General features: G+C 52.3%; 1 protein-coding gene across 1 annotated transcript in view; it reads left to right on the forward strand.

Annotated features, from left to right (window-relative positions):
• Positions 1 to 20,390, forward strand: part of ASS1 (argininosuccinate synthase 1) — an 86,102-nt gene that overhangs the window by 62,984 nt on the left and 2,728 nt on the right. Inside the window, exons 14-15 of the mRNA XM_075905955.1 lie at positions 13,331 to 13,487; positions 20,082 to 20,147. Of these exons, the coding sequence (XP_075762070.1) occupies positions 13,331 to 13,487; positions 20,082 to 20,147 (223 nt within the window). The remainder of the gene's footprint in view (positions 1 to 13,330; positions 13,488 to 20,081; positions 20,148 to 20,390) is intronic.

The raw sequence follows: 20,390 nt of genomic DNA on the forward strand, positions 1-20,390 counted from the left end.
GGAACAGAATATGAACCCCCTCGCTCAGGCCTGGCCAAAGCGTTTGCGGGGTCCAAGCCGGCATGTTGTGACTGGCTGCACGGCGTGGCCAGACGGCTCCCAGTCAGGGAAGTGAGCAAGCAGCCAGGTGGGCGGGTGCTGGGCAGCGTGGGGCCCTGACAGCGTGGGGCCCAAAGCAACCGCTTTGCTTGCCTTGCCCTAAGGCCGGACCTGCCCTTGCTTATAAGTAACTGATTCGATGCCAGCCCAGGTTAGCAATGATGGAAACTTGCTGCCATCTGAGGTCTGCTCTGAATCCTGCATGAAATGATGGGTGTCTGTTTAGTTCCGAGCAGACATGCACGCAACACACAACCACCAGCGCAGTCGGTCCCAAGTGGAACAGACATCCGATGGTAGCAAGCTTCAGTCATTGCCAACATGGGCTGAAGCAGACGAGGCCAGTGATGGAAAGGACCATATCCTTGGCTCTCGCGGAATAGAGATGGCTGCGCTGGAGGAGAATGGAGTGGCCTAGGCCATGTTGCCACTCATGCTGTGCTCATTCTGCAGCTCAATGTGGAACCATTTGCTAGTGCTAAGTCAGGGAGCCCGAGTTTGATTGTTAAATCCTGTAACGTGGATGCTGATGGGTTTGGTTTTTACGTGCCTGAAAAGTCCACATTTGACTGCCATAAACTGGTAGCTGCGACATGCACCCTTTTGTGAAGCCACAGCCATGGGACTATGTGGTACACCTGTGAGAGATTTTATTAGTTTAAAAAAAAAAAAAAGACAGATGCTGTTAATGATCCATCAGGCTTCATTTTGTACTTTCCTGAGACATCCAGGCTAAGGATTCTGGGTAGCAAAGGCTAACTTGTAATTTCCTTTACTAAGTAGTACTAAATCTAACATAACCACTAGAGGGCACAGTCCAAACACAGTGCACAAACTAGGGATGTAATAGTGTAGTCGATTAACGGATAAGCAAAAGCTTATAGGCTAATGCTCTAGACTACATGCGGTTCCCCCCACCCCCTGCCCTTAGCCAATACATTTTTAACAGGCTGGCCAGCAGCCCAGCTCAGTCCCGGCTTGCACTAGGTCCTGGACCTAACCCCGCTGCGGCTCTGCCTTGAAAGTGTATTAGGAGCCAAGCGGGCAGGCAGCCCCGCTCAGTTCTGGCTCATGCCGGGTCTGGGAGCTCAGACCCCTCCTCCCCCCCCCCCCCCCCCCCGCACAGGGGCTGCCCAGGGACTATAGAATAGTCAATTAACCGATAAGAATTCATGAAGTTAATCGACTATTTAGTTAACTGATATTTAACATCCCAGGCACAAACCTCTACTTTACAGCAGCCATGAGCCTGGCCCTTCTTGGTACGTAATGCTCAAGAACACTGTATTAATGACCTGTGGAAGCCCCTGAAGCAGCCCTGACTGGACCCATGTTTTCTTTCTAGGCCCATCCTTTGGGAGTGTCTGTGATCCTCTCTTCCCCTGGTGGCCAACCCCAATGTTCAGACCAGGAGTCAGGCCCCAAAAAATCATGGGATTTTTTTCTGATACATATTGGTAGGGCTGCTGGTTCAGGTTGAACTTATTCCTGGAGGTTTCCCATGACATAATGGAAAATGACAGTTTAATTCTTGGAGGATTTGCCAACCCTACACGTTGGATTCTTTTTATTTGTCTTGTTTCTGAACCTTTAGGTCATGTTTCAAGCTATTCTCTAGAATTGTGAAATTCCTGTGAAAGAGCATGACTCCAGGAGCTGGAGCTTTAAGAAAACAAGAGTTGGCAAAGGAGGTTTCCCTCCGTCCATTATCCAACAAGAGAGATGTCCAGGTCTTGTGTTCCTGTGCTCTTGTCCCCTTCATCTGCCCTCCTTCCTCCTTCGGACCCCATCTGCATCCTCCTTTCCAGAAATGCATACAAGCATATGGGATGGAATTCATCCTTGGCTAGGACCTACACCGGTGTTTCTTAAACTGTGTTCTGTGGCACACCGGTGTGCAGTGAGGCAGTCGGAGGTGTTCCACAGAGAACAACAGAATTCGAAATGGCTGCCCTTAAAGGGGCAGGTGACTTTTTTTTTTTTTTTTTGCTCAGTAACTTTCCCCAACCCTTTTATTTCTCAATAACTCCCCCCTGACCTCCCCCCCCCCCCAACAAAAAATCTTTGGTGTTCCCCATAAAAATTAATTGTTTGGTGTTCCTCGGTCTTAAAAAGTTTAAGAAACCCAGACCAACACACTGCTTAATCCCTATTTTAAAGGCTTTAATGGGCCATAGGCCCTCTGCAGGAGTGATTTTTTTTACCCTGTACCATTCAGAAGGAAAGATACTCTTAAAGTCTTCCCCATTGTCCTCATTTTAATTTTCTTTCTGCTGCAGCATCTCTCCCTGGTTATTTGTACGTTACTTTCCTTATTTTGGGAAAAAGAAAAGAGTGGCAGAGTTGTCTATTTCTAACTACCTTAATTATCCTGAAGCCACGGGGATTAAAAAGCCACTTGGAGAATTCTGGGGTGGTCCCCGCCACCCCCGTAAATGGAAAGGGCTTTTATGCAGCTCATCGAGAATACTGTCAGACCCGTGGGTTCTTGTCAGTCTGTTGGCTTTTCGGCAGAAATGAAAGTTCAGTTTCCTTACTGTGCATCCGACAGTCAGGCTTTCTCCCAACCAGCTGTTAGAAAAGAAAATTGAAACTAATAATTACCTTTTTAGCTAGTAACCTTTCCATAACGGTTGAGATATTCACCAAGCTGCTTTATCAGAAGGCAGCAACCTATTCAGGCATGGAGAGCTTTCAGCATGAATGCTGGTGGATTTGTTAGTTACCTCTCCATATGTGCTAGCATCAAGCAGGCAGGGGTCTTGCCATGGTTTCACATAGAAAGTGATCAAACTCTTCTCTGGGGTCACTCCATTGATACTACACCGGTTTACACCAGCTGATGATCTGTTCAAATCCAAGAACTATGCTAGTTAAATTGTGTTAGAAACCAATAGTGATATTTTAGGTTTATACTAGCGAAGAAACCAGACCAGCAAAGTTGAAGGCATGATTGTGGGAAGTATGAACCGTGTGACCAAAATTCTGCAGAATCCTTTGTGTGGAATGGAGGGAACAAACCAGGGAACTTTTTTGGCTGGTGTGGCTCCAGGGGTAGAGTCAAGGTTATGAGCAAGTTGCATTTTTATGTGAATGCGACAGTAGTTGCACATGTGCCCAATGTAGAGTTTCCTGGAAACATTTCCAAGACATTTTTGTTCTTTGGCATTTGCCAATGGATCGAAATTGAAACAGTCAACTCATTTTGATGATGTTCCTGTGAAGCCACTTCTTAGCAGTAGGGTGTGCTGGGACAACCTGCCAGGGAGCAAGTCCCAGAGTTGGGGCTCCATTCCATTTCATGGGCAACTTTGAAATCTGAGCAATTTTGTTCTGAGTTGGAACAAAGTCAAATTCTGAAATATTGGATCCTTCTCTTGAATCTCTCTGTGACCTTTCTCTGCTCAGGTGTGGCCATGCGGCTTAGCTAATAGCTGTCTGTGGTTGTTGCATTGGGTGCTCAGGATTAGCTGCTGGCTTCCTAGATTTTGTTTCGTTTTATTTTTAATAGTTGTGTGGTTGTTCATGGACATCCTTAACTGATAAACAGCACAAGACTTCTGTGTGTGAATAATGCGAGTGCTTCTGGAGAGGCTCTAAGCACTCAACAGGGGTCCAGACCCATGTAAACCCCATTGGACTGGTCACAAAACTGAGCCACAAAGACATTAAAGGTTATTTTCAAAAAGGTCTGAGCATCCCTTTCCTCCACCTGCCATGGATTTCATGTGAAGTTGTGAATGCTCAGTGCATCTGAAAATCAGCTCTAAAATTAGGCACTTAAAAACTGGAACCTCCAAAATGATTGGCACTGAAAATGTTAACCCAAGCGGCTTATGTTGAAAATGGTACTTGCCGTTCTCCCTCTTTCCGCCCTCAGCTAGAGCCATATGCAGCACTCACCTGCAGGCTCCTCCCCTGCCGCTCCTATTGGCCAGGAATTGTGGCCAATGGGAGTGGTGCAGGGCGGTGCCTGCACGCATAAGGCCTCATGGAGCCATGTGTTCCCCTGGGAGCTGCACCAGCTAAGCACCCCAATCTGTGATGTAATAGAGTAGTCGATTAATTGATTAACCGATAAGCAAAAGCTTAATGCTATCAACTACTTGCACTTAAATGCAGAGCCACAGTGGGGGGACCTACGCCCGCCTCCGCTCTACATTTAAAATTTAGTAGGAGCTGGGCAGGCAAGCAAGCCAGCGTAGTCGTGACTCACACCAGGTCTGGGACCTACCTCCGCTGTGACTCTGCAGTTTAAAAGTAGTAGAAGCCTCATCGGGGTAGTTCCCAGACCCAGCACAAGCCGGGGCTTTAACTGCTCTTATCGACTAATCGTCTTGTTGATAAAAATTCCATCAACTACACGATTAGTGAATTACCCACTTCTTATTATCCCTAGCCCCAATCCCCTGCCCCCTCTTGCCCAGACCCCACACTCTTATCCCTAGCCTGCTCCTGCGTCCCGCCTCCTGTCCAGACCCTGCACCACCACCCTGCCCCCCGACAGCCCCCTCCTGGACCATGAACTCCTCATTTTGGTCCCACCCTGGAGCCTAGGGAGCCCCACCAAAATTTACTAGCTCCAGGCCCCCAGAAGAGTTAATCTGGCCCTGATGGTCAGGAATAAATCCCAGTTTTCTTGACAGCCACCTCTGGACTCTAACCCGTAGACTGGGCTGCTGAAACAGGAGCAAGCCACAAAGTTTGGATCCAGATTCAAACTTCTTCACCATTTGGGGGTTTTCTCCCCAGGTTCTGTTACAGCCTTTTCTCTGGCGGGCCCCTCTTGTCCACTAAGCACTTCACATCCCCAGTGGAGCACTGAGCTATGGGTATACACAAGGCTCCCCACCTGGCGAATGTACAGCACAGTGTGATAGCATTGCTAGATCCACTGTCCACTAGAATCCATTGTCCGCTAGATCAGAGCTCGACTCAAGTTTATCTGAGGACGTAGGTTTTGTCATGAAAGCTCATGATACTATCTATTTGTGTTAGTCTCTAAGGGTATGTCTACACTGCCACCCTAGTTCGAACTAGGGTGGCTAATGTAGTCATTCGAACTTGCAAACGAAGCCCGGGATTTAAATATTCCGGGCTTTATTTGCATGTTCCTGGGCGCCACCATTTTTAAATGCCCGTAGTTCAAACTCCCTGCCCGCGGCTACATGCGGTATGGACTAGGTAGTTCGAATTAAAGCTCCTAATTCGAACTACTGTTACTCCTCATTAAGGAGTAGCCACGGGCAGGGAGTTTGAACTATGGGGCATTTAAAAATGGCGGCGCCCGGGAACATGCAAATAAAGGAGGCAGGATATTTAAATCCAGGGCTTCATTTGCAAGTTCGAATGACTACATTAGCCACCCTAGTTCAAACTAGCGTGGCAGTGTAGACATTTCCTTAGATGCCTCACATTTTTAGAGCAGAGCTAGTTTTCTAGAAACCTTTGGACATAGCCTTAGAGTACATTTGTTGGTCTGGGTTAAATCAGGCCTATGTGAACTCAGACCAACCAGGACAGAATCAGGGAGGCTACACCTAGACTAGCAGAGCATGGATATAATAAATAATTCAGCATGGAATAAAGGGCATAAAAGCAGCATTACCATATTTCAGGGATGAGGTTACCACCCAGCTGAGGGAGGCTGCTGGAGGCCTGGCTTTCAGGTTGCTCTGTCTTTCTTTAACACCTAATTATTGTAACCAGGCTCTGAATTTAAGAGAATTAGTGTTTCTCTCTCTCCTCCCCCCCCCCTGCCCCCCCCCCCCAATTGATTCCATTGTGGGAAGGTGACTTTGCAACAGCTTTCTCCACCTTGCAGCTCTTCTCTTCCTGCCAGGTACAGCCAGGTGTTTAAATGCCATTGTCTCCTACAGACCTTGTTTGCTCCATCAGATTGAAATGATTAGAGCTGGATTGCAGTTACAAAGTGAGAAGGCTATTAAGACGGATCACTTCCACTGGGGAATTTGTTTGCAGTAGGGGGTGGAGGAAGGGGGAAGGAAGGAGGGGGGGTGCCTCGCACCTGGAGATGTCAGATCCAGTATTTAAGCAGCTGGTTATTATTTTAATGTGTCTTGGATTTAAATTTTTTTTCTTCCTTACAGGGGAAAAACAAACACCCTGGATGGTCTTTACATTTCAGGAGCTTTAACTGTATTTGTCAAGAGAAAAGTTTATTTTCTTGCAGCCGCATTTCTAGCCTTTCTGTGCCACTTGGCATCTGTGCACTGGCACCTCTCGGGGAGGGCTCACAAAGCGCTTTAGCGCACTGTCAGGCTGATGCATGAGGATCGTGTCCGGGCGGGAAAGTAGCAGCTGATTAGAGGCTCACAGCAACACTGTGGAACCATCTCGGACAAGAAACGAGGAAGAATCCTGCATCTTGGTGAAACTGCCAGGGGAATTCAGGGAGGCAGCGTGTAACTACCCAAGTTGGTAAGATTTGGTCCCACTACCAAGACAGATAGCCTCTCTTAGGAAATGATTGACAGGATGTGGTCAGAACCTGGCTTCCCCAGCTTGTCACAGAGATGGCATCAGAGAAGCACCGTCGTCTGGGTATTGGTTTAGGACTGACCCAGAGAGGAGAGCGCTGCCAGCTCCTACAGCCCTTGGGATGCCTCCATTTCATCCAAGCACTCAGCCCTGCTTGTGAGATCTGGCAGTGGGCTGGCTCTGGGTCTCTCCTCCGTGACTTGTGCGGGAGAAACAGCCTAAAATATGGTTACACAAGAAAACGTGGTGGAGGAGCAAAGCTGTTCCGGGAACGCCCAGCACTGAGGTGCCGCGAGGCGAGCTGCTGTCAGTCAGTTAGCAAACTGAGTGACCAAGCTATATCGCTGGGCCAGAGCAATGAAGCCAGCGAGATTTGGGCTCCCGCTCCTTGAGACAAGAGCAACAGACAGGAGATGGGGGAGTGGTCCCATCAGAGCATACGTGTCCCCACAGCAGGATAACTCACGGAGATGTATTAACATTGGCCTGCCGTGCTCCAACCCAGTGGTGGCGATCTGATAACAGACCAGGAATAACTCCATCTCCCAGCCCTTCCCTAAATCCAGAAACCTGCCAGTTCTTGCCAGGAGACAAACATCTGAGTGGTTTCGGTGGCGGCTCGGTGCCCCTGGGGTGGACAGCGCCCGACTCTTAGCGTTTATAGTGAGGCCGCTGCTTTGGCTGCACTGATCCAACCCAATTCTGAGGCCAAGGAGGAGAAAAAACTTTTTGTTTCCTGAATGGCTTCCCCCCAAGACCCCAACAGCCAGCTGGGAAAGGAAAGCTGAGAGGGCACCTGTGTGGGAGCTGAGCGAGAGATTAAAGAGATAAAACTTCTGGATCACTGAAGATGCTTAAATAGAACCTTTCTTTCTCCCACTATCTCTCTCCCCATCTCCCTGTCTTTATTCTAGGACTGAGGGGGCTTAATGGGCTAATTAGCTCGCTTAGTGACAGGACAGTGCACAGGAATGGCAGGCAGGCAGGACCTGAGGCTGTCACCCGGTAGCAGGAGAGAGGAGTGCAGAGGCGCTCTGTGTTGTGGGCACCCTCTCCTTTGGGGAGCCCCTGCCAGCCAGCCACAGGACAGCCCAGCACCTGGGAAAGGGGAGAAAGCAGGAGCAAGTGTTCATCCTCCAGCAAGAGTTGGCCCGTGGAGTAGCAGGCAGAGCGGAGCAGACTTGTCTGCGGTATTTGGATTCCATAGCAAGCCCTGCAGTACCAAATGCTGCCAGGTCATACTGTGCCAGGACGAGTTGCACCATCCCAAACCCCACAATGCCTTGCTGGACCAAACCCTGCCACACTAAACTACCTGGCACTATCCCTCCGCATACTGTACCGTGCCACTCGATGCTCCTAAGCCAGGCCATCTAAAACCCGGCCTTGCCACGTGTTTCCGTTCTGTGCCATGCCAGGTAAAGCAGGCCACGTTCAGAGACTCATTCCCAGCTCAGCTTATTGCATGGTGCCTTTCCGAACGCCCTGGGCATGAGGCGACTCCTAGCAGTGATTTCTTCTTGCTGCTGTCTCCTCTTCCTGAGCTGGCCACGCATTCAGGCCACAAAGGCTGCTCTACCGGACGCCAGGTCGTGACCACGAGTCACCCAAAAGTCAGGCTTGGTTAAGACCCAGGCTTAAAATCCTGCAGTTTGCTGGATGCTACCTTGCCCGGCAGGCTTGCAGCTGATGCTGTAAGAGTGAAAACAAGTGGAGAATGATGGGCTCCTCCAAACCTTCACCCCACGAGCCAGAGTTCAGGACAGGACACTCCTGTAAGCAGTTGCCCAGCATCCCAGGTCCTCTAATCCCTGACAGGAGTTGGGAATGTTTTGTTTCAGTTCTCTCTGCGTGGGGAATCAAGGCCTAAGGACGTGGTGGTGACCAACCTTCTCTCCAGTCAAGTAGGCTTTGATGGGACGTCTTTCTGAGCTCCTATGTGGACCTGTGTGCTGTGTACCCTCTTCTTTGCCCCTGAGAGCCGGAATATTTCACCCTCCTAGCCCCAGGAACAAAAGCCTGGCTCCAGCAATCAAACCCAGGACTCCTGCATAAAAAAACCCGATACTGTCCTAGGAGCTGGTGACCGTCTTCAGAGGGGCAAAGAACTAACTGCCTCAGTGTCCAGTGATTTAAGAGGGCCTGGGTCTCTGCCACACACTCTGGGTGGCTCTGAGGGCTGCTTGGGGAGGGTCATGGCCTGGAGAGGGGTACAGCATGGCACAGTCCTGCCTCTTCTGCATGAGGCCTCACCCCTTCTGTGGAACCGCCCCCACACGCACATCTGGCCCCGGGGCCTGGGAAGTCTGTGTTTCCCCCTTCTCCCCCCCGCCCCCAAGCCATTAGGACTGGTAGTAAAGAGACCTGCCTAGACTTCCACCTTCAGGTTGCTGGTTCAAAGCCAGCCCAAGTCAGTTGTGGCCAAAAGCGTTCTCATTTGACAGGTGGCTGGTGGCTCCTGGGACATGGGTTTGGTGCTTCTGAGCCCAAGTTTATAGCAGAGCCCTGTCCAAGTCCACAGTGCAGCCCCAACAGAGAAGCCAGAAATGGAATGGCTCCCGGAAACCAACTCTCCTCCTGAGTCCTGGAGGCATCCCTCTGGTTCCAGGAGGCTGAGCAGACGGGGCAGTGGAGTTCATGCTGCAGCAGACAGTACAGAAAACAGGCCAGCAGCCTTCGCCAACGCAAACAGCGAGGGGAGAGAGATGAGAAATCCCACAACGCCCGGCCCAACTCAGCTCAGTTCATTCCTGGGGAGTCTGCAAGGCGGAGAGACTAAAACTTCCCTGGCAGCTTTCAAGGGATTGCACAGACTGTCCCCCAGGAGGTGGGGGCGAGGGTGCTGATGACAATCAAGTTTGACAGATGTGCCTGTCATCTCCCTCCGGGGACAGCAGAGGAGAGCAGGAGGAAAAGCAGAGATGGATGTGCCCTGCGAGTGACAGGCAGCAGCATTGCTTCAGAAAGCGCCGGGGGAAGTGAGCCTACCTGAAAACAGACACAGGACATAAGGGGCCCTGATCCTCCTGCCTGATAAAGCCCTGAGGCCAGGTGCCACCTGTTCTCTCGCTGGAGCTGTCTGCCTGGGCTCTGAGATAAAGGGGATGGGAGCCGGCCAGGCTCCAGAAGCCCAGCCATTGGCGTGGTAGGCATTGAAGTAACCTTTCCCCCGTTCATTGCCGAGGAGTATGTGTTCCAGAGCGAAAGGTTGTAAGTGGGGATGATCGGCTGTCCAGTTCAGGGTAGTCGGGGTAGAGTTACCACTGGAAATGATTGTGGGTTCCGGTCTCTGCACATGGATATATTGTGCCCCTTCTCAGATTAACCCTTTCAAGCATTGCTCCTAGTTCCGCCATCCCCATCCCTCCTTCCTATCTCCACTCCAAGGAACTCACCTGGCTTCCCACAACCCTGACAGGTAGAATCCCCTGGGATGCTAACATGAAGGGGAAAGGAGCCCAGGAGAGTTGGCAGTAATTTAAAGAAGCCTTATTGAAGGCACAGAAAGAAACCATTCCAAAGCGTAGCAAGAGAAGCAGATATGGTAGGAGACCGGATTGAGTTACTGGGGAAATCCTTGGTGAACTTAAGCACAAAAAGGAAGCTTACAAAAAGTGGAAACTTGGACAGATGACCAGGGACGGGAATAAATGTATAGCTCGAGAATGCTGGGGGGTTATCAGGAAGGCGAAAGCGCAATTGGAATTGCGACTCGCAGGGGATGTGAAGGATAACAAGAAAGGTTTCTACAGGCATGTTAGCAAGAAGGTGATCAGAGAGGGTGTGGGGCCCTTACTGGATGAGGGCAGTAACCTAGTGACAGATGATGTGGGGAGAGCTGAAGTACTCAATGCTTTCTTTGCCTCCGTCTTCACAGACAAGGTCAGCTCCCAGACGAATGCGCTAAGTGACGCAATATGGGATGAAGGTGGACAGCCCTTGGTAGGGAAAGAACAGGTTAAGAACTATTTAAAAAAGCTAAAGGTACATAAATCCATGGGTCTGGACTTAATACATCCAAGGGTACCGAGGGAGTTGGCAAATGTCATTGAGGAGCCTTTGGCCATTATCTTTGAAAAGTTGTGGAGATCGGGAGAGATCCTGGATATTTGGAAAAAGGCAAATGTAGTGCCCATCTTTAGGAAAGGGGAAAAAGGACGATCCAGGGAACTATAGGCCAGTCCGTCTTACCTCAGTCCCTGGAAAAATCATGGAGGGGATCCTCAAGGAATCCACTTTGAAGCACTTGGAGGAGGGGAAGGTGATCAGGAATAGTCAGCATGGATTCATGAAGGGCAAGTCGTGCCTGACCAATCTGATTAGCTCCTATGATGAGGTAACTGGCTCTGTGGATATGGGGAAGTCATTGGATGTGATATACATTGACTTTAGGAAGGCTTTTGATACGGTCTCCCACAATATTCTTGCCAGCAAGTTAAGGGAATGTGGATTGGTTAAATGGACGGTAAGATGGATAGAAATCTGGCTGGAAGGTTGGGCCCAATGCGTAGTGATCAACGGCTCGATGTCAGGATGGCGGTCAGTTTCTAGCGGAGTGCCCCAAGGTTCGATTCTGGGACCGATTTTGTTTAACATCTTTATTAATTACCTGGATGAGGGGATGGATTGCACCCTCAGCAATTTGCAGATGACACTAAGCTAGCAGGAGAGGTAGTTACACTGGAGGGTAGGCATGGAGTCCAGAGTGACTTAGACAAATTGGATGATTGTGCCACCAGAAATCTGATGAGGTTCAACAAGGACAAGTGTAGAGTCCTGCACTTGGAACAGAAGAATCCCAAGCATTGTTACAGGCTGGGGACCGACTGGCTAAGTAGCAGTTCTGCAGAAAAGGACCTGGGGGTTACAGAGGATGAGAAGCTTGACGTGAGTCAACAGTGTGCCCTTGTAGCCAAGAAGGCTAATGGCATATTAGGTTGCATTAAGAGGAACATTGCCAGCAGATCCAGATATGTGATTATTCCTCTTTATTTGGCTCTGGTGAGGCCACATCTGGAGTATTGTGTCCAGTTCTGAGCCCCCAGTTACAGGAAGGATGTGGACGCATTGGAGAGGGTCCAGCAGAGGGCGATCAAAATAATTAGGGGGCTGGAGCATATGATCTACGAGGAGAGGCTGAGGGACTTGGGTCTATTTAGTCTACAGAAAAGAAGAGTGAGGGGGGATTTGATAGAAGCCTTCAGCTTCCTGAAGGGAGATTCCAAAGAGGCTGGAGAGAGGCTGTTCACAGTAGTGATGGATGGCAGAACAAGGAACAATGGTCTCAAGTTGTGGTGGGAGAGGTCCAGGTTGGATATTAGGAAAAACTATTTCACTAGGAGGGTGGTAAAGCACTGGAATGAGTTACCTAGGGAAGTAGTGGAGTCTCCATCCCTAGAGGTGTTTAAGTCTCGGCTTGACAAAGCCCTGGCTGGGTTGATTTAATTGGGATTGGTCCTGCCTTGGGCAGGGGGCTGGACTTGATGAGCTTCTGAGGTCTCTTCCAGCTCTATGGTTCTATGATTCTATGCACCGTCCCCAAAAGTGCCCCAAAGCTCGGCCCATTTCAAACCTTCCTGGCCCTCCATGCCTGTCCCATATGCTGGTTCCCACTAAATCTGGGTGAAACTTCATAGTGGCCCCTCCCTATCCGGGGGGAATGGTGTGACTTGCTGCTGCTCTCATCCCATCCAGCTGCAAGGGAACTGTGGGTCTGTTACATGTGGGCAATAAGATGGCGGCAGTTCATCAGGGTTATCCTATGGTGGCTGCTGCCGCTTTATTTACCTGTGGGTCTGCAGGTACCAGTGCTTGCAGCTCCCATTGGCTGCAGATCACTGTTCCCAGCCAATGGGAGCTGCGGGAAGCAGCGTGGAAGAGGACACCACTTCCCACCGCTTCCATTGGCTGGGAACGGTGACCCGCGGCCAATGGGAGCTGGAGGTGCCTGTACCTATGGAGGCGCAGGTAAATACAGCAGTGGCAACCTGCTGGTTTGAACCCTGGCTAGCAGCGCCCAGGCCTGTTATTGCCCACTGCTGACCTTCCAGTGGGTCATGAGCAGGGCTCGACAATTAATGTAATCTACTTGCCCGTGGCGAGTAGATTACAAGCCGGCACAGCTGCACAGCGCGGTCTGCGCATGCGCAGCATGCCGAACCGCATGGCTGGCGAGCCCTGGTCACGAGGAAGCGTTTGCCCTCTGGTGCAAGAAGAGTGTCTGTCTCCAGGTGACGCTCCCCTGTTGCTCCTTTTTGGTTGCATTTAATAATAATATTTTACCATGCTGAGCACCTTCCAGACAAGGACCCTGACGCATTTTAGAGGCATTAATAAAAAAATCTTCATAGCCCCCTTTATGGTGTAGATTTTATTAGCCTAATTGTACCGAGGGGGAAACTAAAGCACAAAGCAGTGATGCAGCATGCTCAAGGACTCAGTGAGTCAGTGGCATACCCTAAAATAGAATCCAGGAGTCTGAGAGCCTGGTCCCCTCTTCTAGCTACTACACTGCATTTTCTCCTCAGAAGGATGGTCTAGCGATCAGCAAAGAGTTCTCCTTCCTGGATTTACAGGTTCGGAGCCTCCATGGAAACCCCATGGGCTGGTGTCCAGAGATCTTGGCATTGCCGCTCAAACCAGCTCTCTGCATTTTTTCCTCTGAGTTGCCGAGGAAGAAAGGTGAATTCACTGACTGAGCCTGGTTCTCTGTTCTCCCTCCTTTCCACAGGTTTCTGGTACAGCCCGGAGTGCGACTACACCCGCCACTGCATCAGCAAATCCCAGGAGCTGGTGGAAGGGAAGGTGCGTCTGTCTGCTTTGAAGGGCCAGGTCTATATCCTGGGCAGAGAGTCCCCACGGTCCCTGTACAACGAGGAGCTTGTGAGGTATGTGACCAGCTGGGCAGCTGCTCCCTCAGTGCACACACAAGGAACTGGGGCTCTGGGCTACACAGTTCTGCCAAGGTCTGGGATTCTCTTGTCTTGCCAAGCTATCAGAGGCAGGCCTGGGTGCGAGAGGAGGTGGGTCCTAGCTGCAGACTCGAGACCCAGGTTCTGAGCTCCCCAGTGTTGAAGGCTAGTTGGGTCCCGGGCCTGTCTCTGAGGTAACAGTGACCTGTGGGGGAATGGGAAAAGGCGCAGGGTGGGTGCTTTGGCATCGGGGCTCCTCTCTTCTGGCCCTGCTCTAGCTGATGTCCAGTGCTGCTGTTTGGATGGGGGAGGGTGACAGTTTGTTCCTTGAGTCTGCCAGGGTAGTCTTGGTGCCTCTGGGCACTGGGTAGCCAAAGCAGGCTCCTCCTATTGCCTCTGTTACCCCAGGCTGTACTGGGCCTGAGGCCTTGGCCATTGAGGTGCCCTTTGCAGGCTGCTGCCTGGATCTGCACTGTGGCTCCACGTGCTGCCCGGGCGGCTGTTACCTCAGCAACGACAGAGCCAGTGTGTTCCCGCAGATGCAGTTCTGAACCGGCTTCGATGGATCACAGGGAGCAGGGGTTGTTGTTACTTCCCATCTCTGAGGAGCCATGAGGGGGAGCAGGGCAGTGTTGAAGCCTGGCTGTGAGGGGGCACACAGGGTTAGGATGGGGTATCGTTGGCAGCTGGATACTGTGGCAGTGCGCATGTTAGAAACCAGTGGCAGATGGGGAGCACTGAGGAAGACGCCTTCTTCAGCCTCTGCAACTTTGGTAACAGACCTGCCTGGGCCAGGCCATTGCATTACAACTCCCTTTAGTTAGCCCCATGGAGCACAGAAGCCAGGAGTGAAGCTGCAGGGGCATAGGCATTTGTGTCTCCTGTCCCCAGCCCCAGCAGTGCCCTGAGAGCTCGGCTGGGGAGCTCTCGCCCAATTCCCATCACCCCAGGGCTGCCTTGAGGCCAGCTGGGGATCCAGGCTGCGTGGCAGAGGAAGGGGGGCCGGGAGGGGGGATTTAAAACAAGGAGTTTGGTCCCAATGCCCCCCCCCCCCACGCCAGATGCCATCCAAGTTGGTGCGAACACATGCAGCTGCCAGGGGCTCAGCTTTAACTCCCCAGCAATCGTTTCCTCCACATCGAGCATAGCATTAAAGCACGAGTTTTGTTTTGAAGTCGATATTTTTTTTTTACACTTTTCCTTTTCTTTATGTTGTCGTCTCTCTCCCTCCTCCCCCCCCCCTCCCCCAGCTCCTTTCAATCTCTCTAAACACTTTATAAGCCATAAATACACCCGCATTAGTTTAGAACAGTCGGAGTAAATGTCAAATTATCTTCTCTCTTTCTCTTCTCTGGCATTTTTCCTTCCCTCCCCCTTGAAATCAACAGCTCCTAATAATCCATCCCAACCCTTCATTATGCCTCGCGTTCTCACTCGTAGAGATTAAATGAATAAAGTATTAAAAAAAAAAAAGAGGGAAGAAAAAATAGCGGATGGAGGGGGGTGGGACTGAGAGAAAGAGAGAGGGAGAGAAAAGCAGGGGCACTTATTCTCACTGCGTCGTCAAGCGTTTTCCTTTTCTTTTTGATTTCTACATCGCTGGTTTGAAAGCTTTTGAGTGACGGCGTCACAGGAACCCGAGAGAAAGCTGTGAGAGGTAGAACCGCGTGGAAATGCCTCTGCACAGTAGGTAGAAAGTAACGTAATTATAGAGCAGGTCAGAACCACTCGAATGAGCAAAAATAAAAGCACAGAGGTTTTTCTGTAGCCCGTCAGGGGAGGTAAAATCATTGTAAACTCTTTTTTTTTTTTTTTTTTTTTTTTTTTTTAAAGGTTTGCAGTTTCTGAGAAACGAGCCGTGATTTTTGGGATGGCAGGAAACAGGAAGCTAGCTGGGTTTGTTTTCTTGGCTGTGGCAATTGGAGGTGGTTGGGGGATTTTAAAATTTCATATTGTGGCACAAAAGGGCAAAGATTTAAAAAAGGACCAGGTCCCAAGCTGGGGTAAATCAGCTGCAGCCCCGCTGGGCCGATGGGCTGGGTCCCCAGCTGGGTTACGTGAGCACGGTTTCATTGCCTTTGGTTGGAGCTGCATCTCTTTGCACTAAGGGAGCGTGTGGCTGTGTGAGTCTGCCGGTCCCGGTTGAACCGGTTACTTGGAAAGCATTCATTTTACCGGCATGTTGACTGGGGTAACCAGTTAATCAGCACACGACCTGGCCAGAGCAGCCCATAGTGGTGCAGGCTCAGCTCAGCCCAGCCCAGCTGCAGCAGCCCCTCACCTGTGGTGCAGTGCAGTGGGCTCAGCCCACCTGGAGTGTGGCAGGCGTGGCCCCGCCTGAACGGAGCAGCCTATGGTGAGGTGGGCCTGAGCAGCCCCCCGCCGCAGCATCCCGGTTAACTTTTTAAATGGGATTTACATCCCTAGCCTCTTGGCCAGCTCTTGTGAGGAAATCAGGAGACGTTCCCAGGCCTGCTGCGGGGGTGGGGCAGCTGCCCTGGGGCCCAGCGATTGGAAAGGGCCCAGGGCTCCAGGTGCCGCCGCCACCACTACTGCGGCACCCAGAGCTCCAGGCCCTTTAAACAGCTGCTGGAGAGCTGCATGGTGCCCTCCAGTGGCTCTGAGCACTGGGGGATAAGCTGCGCTCCAGGGGGCTCTGAGGCCTGGGCGGGGGAGGCTGAAATGGCACACTCACTGCCCTGCCTCTTCTGCCCAAGGGCCCACCTCTTGCCAACCTTGCCCAGAGGCCTGGCATGGCTGTCAGCTCCCCTGGGCATTCCAGCCACGTTAGGGCACCAGGGTCACTCCCCTGCACTGGGTTAGCACTAGTAAGTTCTGCCTGATGCACAGTTGTGCCTGCACGGATGCAGCTGTGCCAGTGAGCCCACTAGTGTGCGCAGGCTCAGGCATCTTTCCCACTGTTAATGAGCCCTGCTTGGGGCAGGTCTGGGGGTGCATGGTGAAACCCCCTGTCCCAGTCTACACTTAGTGCTTCCGCTGGCCCTAGTGCAAGCCTGGCTGATTTCCCAGGGATCCTGCTGCAGACAAGGCCTTGGAGGGCAACAGATCTCAGTCTTTGGAATTTCCTGAGGTGCTGGCCGACCTCCAGGACTTTAGGGCTGCCTCATGGGGACAGGGCCAGGATGCTCTACATCTCCAGAAGCTGCTTGTTCCTTCAGCGTGAACCCTCCCTGGGCAGCAGTGGCACTGGAATGCTGTGGTTTGAGTGGAGAGACTGAAACCTGCTATGATTGGTTTTGGTTAGAAATGAAGACGGGGGCAGAGTGCAGCATGGGAGAAGGACCGAGGAGGTCTAGGCAGATGATGGTGCAGCGGCGGGGGAGACGTCTAGACAGAGATGGTACCATGGTGGGGGAGAGTGATGGGAGAGGTCTAGACAGTGCAGTGGCGGGGGAGACGTCTGGACAGATGGTGCCGTGGTGGAGGAGAGTGATGGGAGAGGTATAGACAGACAGGGAGGTGGCTGGGGAGAGGAGCGGGGGAAGAGAAGCTGGGGTGAGGGAAGTACAGATGGAGACTGCAGGGACACAGCCTGGGGACGGAGAGGAGTGGCTGCCATTTACAGCTATATTGAGAGGACACATGGGTGCTTTTTTTTGCTGGTGGGGGACAGGGCTCATGCTTAGAGCATATCTGGAGGAGACTTCAATGGAGCAGAAGGCTGTCTGCTGTGCTCCCCTCTCCCCTTCCCACTCATTAAAAATGTTGCCTTGTGGGGCCCACCACAGGTGGGGGTGCTCCAGCCCGGCCTAAGCAGCCCCTGCCTGCCCCATTTAATTGGTTAATTGATTAACTGGGATTTTACATCCCTAATTCTAAGCAGCTGTGAGGGGAGCGCCAGGACAGGGCAGGCCTCGTTACTGGATTGGTTTGAATTCCAGTGTTGCTGAGGCTGTTTCCTCTTTGCGGAGCGTTGGGGCCTTCGTTCCTGGGGATGGATCGTGATGTGCACAGCGGTAGCTTCGGTAAATAATTCAGGGAGGTGCTGCCTCAGAAAGCTCGGGGCTGGGCTGCTTTTCCATGGGAGGCGGGAAAGGAGCCAGGGGTTACTTGCAGCTCCATTTTACTAACTCCAGAAGCCTCGAGAGGTTTTACTTCCTTCAAGACCGTCCAGTAGCTCCAGGCAGTGCTGAGGGGGGAGAGATCCCCCTCAACGAGACTTTCAGGTTAACAGGACGACTCTCTGACCTGCTGCTTATTACTGGGTGCAGCCCAGGCTGAGGGCCCAGGTTTTCTGCTCACACATGCATTGCCTGTGCATATATACAGGCTTAGGAGTGGCCAGTAGGTAGGGGGTGGATGTGTGTGTGTGTGTGTGTGTGTGTGTGTGTGTGTGTGTGTGTGTGTGTGTGTGCGCGCGCGCCACCTTTAACCAGGTAACAAGTCATGCAGATGGGGGCGGGGGAATAGCTGTGATGTAGCCCTGCTTTAGTAAGGCTTTCAATACTGGCAAGGCATTGCTGTTACAGCTTTCAGCCTGGGCTGCTCACAGCAGCCAGCATGCGGGTCACTCCCAGAGTGTCTGTGTACAGCTGTAGTCCTGGCCCAGCAGCTCTGAGCCCAGGAGCTGGTTAGCCAGGCCCACCGATGGGAGGGATGGGTGGGGGTGGGGCAAAGGAGGCAGTTGCCTCGGGGGCCAGCCCCTTTTGCCCAAAGCCATGCCCCTTCCGAGAGTGCAGCGCCAGGCCTCCCTACCCTTGCCCAGCGGCTCGTCAGTCCTGTAGGCCCCCTGTTGTCAGCAGCTGGCTGGCCAAATTCTCAGGTCAGGCTCTTCCCCCAAAGTCACAGGGCTGGTTCCTTTGCCTGAAGTGAGAGAGAAAGAGCTGGCGGCTTGCTGCCTCTTTTTCTACTCATCCGTTACCTTTGAAGTGGGTTCTTCTGACGGTCACCGCTCCAAGCAGTTTATTCAAATAGTAAAGAAGGCAACTCCAGTCCAGTGGCGAGCGAGGCTCCGTGTCCTTTCTGCTCACCCATTTGCTCCGAAGCAAATTTGTTTTGTCGCCTGCCATCGCTTTGCCCTGCTGTCTCGAAGACCCGGTTCGCTACTTCTATGTACATGGAGGGACGCGCATGTTTCTTCAGCCAGGAGACTTTTGCCTCTGTTTCCCCATCAGTCAAGCAGGGGCAATAACATTTCCCCCTCCCCACTGGCTTGAGGTGATGTGGAACCTGGGCCCTGCACATGGCTCACTCTGAAGGAGAATTCTCCCTCCTGTTCTTGCTCCAAAGGGATGTGGCGTTCACCGGGTGGAGGGTGTGAAATCAGGCCCGTAAATCCCCAGGAAGCCCTTGGAATGAGTGAGCTGTTTGTCTTGCATGGTAGCTGCATACTCACCACTCCCTTCCGGATTGCTAGCAAGCAGGGGTGCGCAGCATAGAAGAGGCCAGAGGCTGAGGCAGCAATGGCCCTCCTCCATCTCCGTGGGCCTCCAGATTGTCCTAACCAAGGTGGTTTTCTGGAATACCGTTGTTTTGCCAATTGTGCTTGCTGGGGAAGGCAGGTGTGCTAGGTGGGGGAAGGCACAAACTTCCCAAACCGCCAGCCTGGCCCCACCCGTACTCCGCCCACTGAACGCCTGCTGTAGGCATACGGGGGGCAGAGTGTTGCTGCCCCCAAGCACCCGCTCTCCCCATGCTCCAAGGCCGGGGAGGCTGGAGCTGCATACCGCCTGCTCTCCCTGTGTGCCACCTGCTCTTCCCATGCTCGGGGGCAGGGAGGCTTGGCCCACACACTGCCCACCCTCCCTGTGCTCCAGGGTCGGGGAAGCTGGGTCTACCCACCGCCCTATGGTGCTCCAGTGGGAGCGGGCCTTGGCTCCTGTGGGACAGGGCCTGGGGAAGAAAGGGCGGGGCTGAGGGCTTGTGCATGGTGTTTGCATGGCTAGAATTTGCAAGGGCTGCTGATTGAACTGGAGCAGCGTTTTGACTGGATGCAGCGGGAGTGCCCGGCTCTCAGCCAGTGCCATGAGCAATCAGCACACGCCTCACTTCATGTGCCCTGGCTTTAGGTGCGTGTCCCTTTGGTAATACGGGTAGGAAGCAACCTACACGGATGGAAACCAGCGGAATCTGGCAACGCTGCAGGTGGGCAACAGCCACAAAATGTCTCGTGGGCCTCACGTAGAAGCCCAATGGGCAGCATGCGGTTCATCGACTGCACGTTGCCCTCCGCTAGGTTAAGGTACTAGCCAAAGACCTGGGTCCACTATAGTCTTCCTCTGTGAGCTGGAAGAAGGGAAGTCGCTTGGCCTCCTGGGGCCTACACGGCGGTGAGGCTGGCCTGGCCAGGGAAGCGGGGAAGGTAGCTGCAGGACAAGTCTGCAAGGTGCTGGGGCTACGCAAGGGGGACCGGATGAGAATGGTAGATGGAAAATCAGGTCACTTGCTTAGGTGGTGGATCTTAGACCTGGCGTGGTGGCAGTTTGCATCGCTCCCTCGTGACGGAGATAAAAGGCAGCTGTGTGGCAGCTCTTTCCGGTTGCATTTGTGGTGCCAGGGACGTCCCAATGTTTATCTGTGTTTCTCTCCTCCCCTACCCCCTTTTTGCAGCATGAACGTACAAGGTGACTATGAACCTGCCGATGCTACTGGATTCATCAACATCAACTCCCTGAGGTTCGTATCGCCCCAGAGTGAACATCCCATTTCCAGGTGGGCCCGGCCTGCGGGGAGCTGCCGGAGTGGGCTTGGCAGCATACGAGGGACACCTGCAGACATGGGTTCATGGAGAGCTTCTCTCCCCATTCCCAGCCAGGAACCCTCCTGGGGAGGCAGGGGCTGAGGTCAGAGCTCAGCCACAGTTTACCTGGCAATGGGAGAGGAGGTACACGGCTGGTTCCAGGAAAGTCTATGGTCACC

The sequence above is a fragment of the Pelodiscus sinensis genome, chromosome 22, assembly GCF_049634645.1.
Source record: "Pelodiscus sinensis isolate JC-2024 chromosome 22, ASM4963464v1, whole genome shotgun sequence".
NCBI classification, from domain to species: Eukaryota; Metazoa; Chordata; order Testudines; family Trionychidae; genus Pelodiscus; species Pelodiscus sinensis.